At 37.6% G+C, this 5,174-nt stretch overlaps 1 protein-coding gene across 1 annotated transcript; it reads left to right on the forward strand.

The window, feature by feature from the left end:
* Positions 1–3,042: 3,042 nt before the first annotated feature.
* On the forward strand, positions 3,043–4,594 carry LOC105110009 (peroxidase 56-like). The gene is made up of 4 exons (XM_011004903.1): positions 3,043–3,302; positions 3,475–3,663; positions 3,743–3,908; positions 3,985–4,594. The coding sequence occupies exons 1-4, from the start codon at positions 3,081–3,083 to the stop codon at positions 4,389–4,391; spliced, it is 984 nt and encodes a 327-aa protein (XP_011003205.1). The 5' UTR covers positions 3,043–3,080; the 3' UTR covers positions 4,392–4,594.
* The last annotated feature ends 580 nt before the right edge of the window (positions 4,595–5,174 follow it).

Below are 5,174 nucleotides of genomic sequence, written 5' to 3' on the forward strand. Positions count from 1 at the left end.
ATTATTTTTTCCTGCTGATAATTCATTACAATTAACAGGTTATAGTGATGCAGATTAGGTAGGGTGCATGTATACACGTCGGTCTGTTACTTGGTGGTGTATGTTTCTTGGAAATGCTTTAATTTCATGGAAAAGAAAAAAGTAAGACCGAATCTCAAAATCTTCTACAGAATCTGAGTATCGAGCTATATCCTCCGCATGTTCTGAAATTGTGTGGCTCCAGGGTTTGCTACGTGAACTTGGTTTTTCTCAGCACAATCCTACACCTCTTCATGCTGATAACACGAGTGCTATTCAGATTGCTACTAATCCTGTGTTTCATGAACGCACTAAACATATTGAAGTTGATTGTCACTACATTCATGAAGCTCTTGATCATAATATTCTTACACTACCTCATATTTCTACCGAGCATCAAACAACTGATGTCTTTATGAAGGCCTTGTCTCGGCCTCGACATCAACTCATGATTGACAAATTGATGCTTCTTGATCGGCCAGCATCAATTTGAGGGGGGATGTTAGTGTATATTCTGGCAAGAATATCAACAATATATAGCAATCAAATTATAACAGAATATCTTGTATTTATTGTATTTATTATTGACTACAAATTAGGAATTAAAGATAGTAAATTAGGGATTATTACATGTATTTTAGAGGATTGAATTCTTCCTAGAGAAAGGAAGGAAACGAAGAACAATTTTACATTGAATTCTGATATTTGTGACACTTGTAAGTGCCCTAATCTTCAATGTATTTTCCTGAAACCACAAGATTTCCAAACATTTTTTCTTGTATTTCATTCTCTTTATTCTCACACAGTACCTGGAGTTAGAACCAAAAAAAGAAGAAGCAAAAACACATTATATGTTGCTCAGTCAATGTGCTTCATTCAGGGACACTTCTGATTTTCACTCTTGACATGGTGACAACATTGAATCTAACCGTTGGTTTATCTGATCAGGATGTAAGAAGCAAGAACGCAATAACCTGCAGGTTGGGATTAGAAGTAGTGGAAACCTGTATGCAGGCGAACTATCTGTTGGAACAACATTAGTCTTATCAGCATGTGCAGAAGCATGTGCGCCGAGACATGCTCGCAAGCCCGTATGCACTCGCGCGCGCGCGCACAGATTTAGAGAATTTCCTAAAACCATTGTTTCTTCTAAAGCACCCACAACGTTTCAATTATATGTATTTTGATCATAAAATAGAAGGAGAATCGTATCATGATTTTAACTTTCTGTATATTTTCTTTAAATATTTTAGATGTGATTAAAGAGATTCCTGTCATCGTGAGCAGGAAGTCATTTAAATTTTCTTTTATGATAAAACTATACAGGAATAAAGTGTGATCTGAGTTCCCGTAATTTGTTTTATAGCTTGCAACACTACTTCGTATTCGGGTCGACCTTACGTTAACCCAACTTTGGCTTCTAGGTCTGAATATTAGATCCTCGAAAGAGTGAGAACAGTTTGCTTGCCATTGTCAGCACGCCACAGAAACAAAGCACCTGTAAAAAGCCCAGGCTAGTTAGGTCGAAATCAAGAAGGGTGCGGTGCCAGCCAAGTTTCTTCATAATATGAAATGCATAATCTTCGCCATTTTCGGCAGCCACTTTAACATCAAGCCGTTCGTCTTGCTGTTTGATGTTGTCTGCATTCTTAATCATCTGAAATCCTTGTATTCTGTGTTATTCAATGCTCTATAATCTCTTCATTTTTATATAAGAGTGGGAACTGGTCAGAATTCCCTAGTGGGTTTCCATGCAGCGTGTGACCATTATTGAGCAGTTTTTTTCTTAGTAACAAAAGCATAGAGTGAATCCTGCTTATTACACACGCATGATGTAAAAAGTCTTGTGTGTTTCTTCTGTCTTCAAAGGCCAACATAAGTTACTGGTTCAGCTAAAGAATCCGAGAATGGCCGATGCACGTATTTCTCACGTATGGTTTCTTCGAAACTAACAGAAGACATGGTCTTGTAAAGTATCATGTGTCTGGGTGGGATACTAACAATATTGCACGACCAGTTCCAGTTGATGCAATAATGCTTAATTTATTAATAGTCCTTTATTATAAAAATGGGCATGTTTGATAGTACTATACCTCCCAACTCCTAGAATCAATAATTAAAATGCCATTTATATTCAATGTTGTAAATATGATCCAAAATGCTAAACTTCTAGATTGAAATAGTTCTTCACGATCAAGTAATTAGAAATTCAGATTTAACCGTCCTGTTTGTAGCGGTGGAACTGAGATGATTTGAAATGGTAAGTTAAAGTGTAATATAAAATCATTCTTGAGATCTTCCATGTTCTTTCACAGAGGTCAACAAGAGAGAAAAATCAGAACAAGACATGGCAAGGCGTGCTTTGGAGAAAGTCGTGTACGACTTGCTTCAAACATAGCTTTAATATATAATATTTCCTTTCGTGATTAGGTCTTTGTTCTTGAGAGCTTGTTTGTTATAAAATCCTGAATGGTCACACAGCAGCATCTATAATCTATGCTTGACTGCTTCGCCAAATTATTTTTGGTGGGTAGCCAATGGGAGAATGTTTAATGCAAGTTGAGTTATTTATAATTTAAACGATTGAGTGTAGGCTAAGATTCTGTTAACTAATATTTTCTGGGCATGTTTTGATATGAGCTCGACTCATTCTAAAGTAAATTCTTCCCTTTCGATGTGCTTGAACTTTTTATTCAAACACAATATTTCTCCGTCCAAAAATTTAGATTTGTACGGAGTTTTAGAAAACATATTTTAGAGGTCTCTATGATTTTTCTTTACAAGTTTGCTAATGTTTTTCAAATTTTTTCTCTTATATATAAGCATTATTTAGCAATGTAAAATATTAATCAAACTGTCATTTGATTAGTTATTAATTTGTTGTGGGTCAGCTCTTAAATTGCTGACTTTATCATATAAACAACAACAATTCGCACTAATCAAATGACAGTTTGTGCAAAGACACTGTCAAAGGCCTTACCTCAACTATAAAATGCCAGCAGACTTGTGTTCCGAGCCATCTCATCCTTGAAGTACAGCTTCAAAACTTCACTCAAGGGAAAATGGCAATTCAAAAGCTTTTCCTGGTCTGCTTTCTTCAACTCGTTTTCGCCTTTTTGCTTGCAGGCCTCACTAATGCAGGGGGTTTGCAACTCGGATTCTACCAGGGAGCATGTCCTGATGCAGAGCTTATAGTACATCAAACTCTTCATCGTTACATTTCTAGGGACCGAACGCTTGCTGCTCCTCTGCTAAGAATGCATTTCCATGATTGCTTCATCAGGGTAAGCTTTTAAGCTAAAGTACTGGTATGCAATTTACACAGTATGTATCTGATATCATCACCATCATCATCATCTCAATGTTACCTTGCCACAAAAGCACTTGGAAATCAAACGTTTTCATCTTGTTTAGGAAACCACACAATTCCATATCCTAACAAGTTATGCTTTCCAGGGATGTGATGGTTCCGTGCTCCTAAGTTCTACAAAGAAGAATCAAGCTGAGAAAGACGCCATCCCAAATAAAACCTTAAGAGGGTTCAACGTCATTGATGCTGTAAAATCAGCACTAGAAAAGAGGTGTCCTGGTGTGGTTTCCTGTGCCGATATCTTGGCCTTGGTTGCTCGTGACGCAGTTCTAATGGTATCAAATTTTCCAACACAATTTTCACCACTGATTAACTGCATCACTATGCCTATGCTTAACCAGTTTTTCCATTCAGATTGGCGGACCACATTGGGATGTCCCCACTGGACGCAGAGACGGCAGAGTGTCCATTGCCAATGAGGCTTTATTCAATCTACCATCTCCTTTTGCCAACATAACTGTCCTGAAACAGCAATTTGCTGCGACGGGTTTAAGTGTAAAGGACCTTGCAGTTCTATCAGGTAGTTTTCGTAACAGAAAAAGCTATCTATTAAGCAAAATATCAGCGTATTTACTTGGAATATGTTTTGGTGACAGGAGGACACACCATAGGAATTGGACACTGCACCATAATCTCGATCAGGCTGTACAATTTCACAGGCAAGGGAGATACTGACCCTTCATTGGACCGAAGATACGCTGCTCAACTGAAGAAAAAATGCAAGCCTGGAAACTCCAACACAGTGGTTGAGATGGACCCTGGGAGCTTCAAAACTTTCGATGAAGATTACTACACCATTGTAGCTAAAAGAAGAGGGCTATTCCGATCCGATGCAGCTCTTCTTGACGATGCTGAAACTAGAGACTACGTCAGGTTTCAGTCAAGGACACAGGGATCCACTTTTGCGCAAGATTTTGCTGAATCCATGGTGAAAATGGGTTACATTGGAGTCCTGACCGGCAAACAAGGCGAAATCAGGAAACGTTGTGCTGTTGTGAATTAAATCGATCTTCTATTGATTTCCTGAACATGCACGTGTGATTTCATTTGTATCTGTTTCATTTAGTTTCCCCCACATTTGCAACCCAAATGGTTGCAGGATGTACTTCATAATTTGAGGTTTTTCCTCCATGTTATTTCTTGTGATTTATTCAATATTTCCTTCATAAGAATATAAACATCCACTACCTTCATATTATTTGAATACCTGCTACAGTTTCCTTCACTCTTTTGGCTAGGCCATGAATATATGCATGCTTGGGCATATTGCACCTCCCATCAACATAATCTAACATCTTCACAGAAATTTACCTAAGTTTACAGAAAGTATTCAATCTGGAAGATCATTTTTATATGTGCTCCTCGTAAAATCTCATTACCCAGATGCCTCTACTTCTTTGTCTATAGAGGTCAGACCTGCTGACTTATTTATCTATTGAACTGATGCTAAAAATATGTCTCAAAACCAATTGATTGTACCTCCTTGCAAATAGCAAAGCAGTACACCAATCTTTAATATCTTACCTGCTATTGCCAGAATGCCAACCATTATTTTCTTGATTTTCATTCAGAACAGGAAGAAAAAAAAAGCACCTGTAAATTAATCCAGTACAGTCAAATTTTGGATGCAAAAGATAGTTGAAATCAAGAAGGGTGCCAGTCCAATTACTTCATAATATTCATGCATAATCTTCACCATTTTTCCCGGCCATAGTTGATAGGCATTTCTAGGAGTTGTTGAGTCTTTCTTTTGATGCCAGGAACAGAATCGTGTAAACCATCTTGT

This window comes from Populus euphratica, unplaced genomic scaffold, assembly GCF_000495115.2.
Source record: "Populus euphratica unplaced genomic scaffold, PopEup_1.0 scaffold431.1, whole genome shotgun sequence".
Taxonomy (NCBI): Eukaryota; Viridiplantae; Streptophyta; class Magnoliopsida; order Malpighiales; family Salicaceae; genus Populus; species Populus euphratica.

Excerpts from the sequence above, each read along its gene's own strand:
- LOC105110009 (XM_011004903.1), top strand. The coding sequence starts at position 3,081 with ATGGCAATTCAAAAGCTTTTCCTGGTCTGCTTTCTTCAACTCGTTTTC. Across the intron at positions 3,664-3,742 it reads CTCGTGACGCAGTTCTAATG|ATTGGCGGACCACATTGGGA; the intron begins GTATCAAATTTT and ends TTTTCCATTCAG. Across the intron at positions 3,909-3,984 it reads GGACCTTGCAGTTCTATCAG|GAGGACACACCATAGGAATT; the intron begins GTAGTTTTCGTA and ends TTTTGGTGACAG.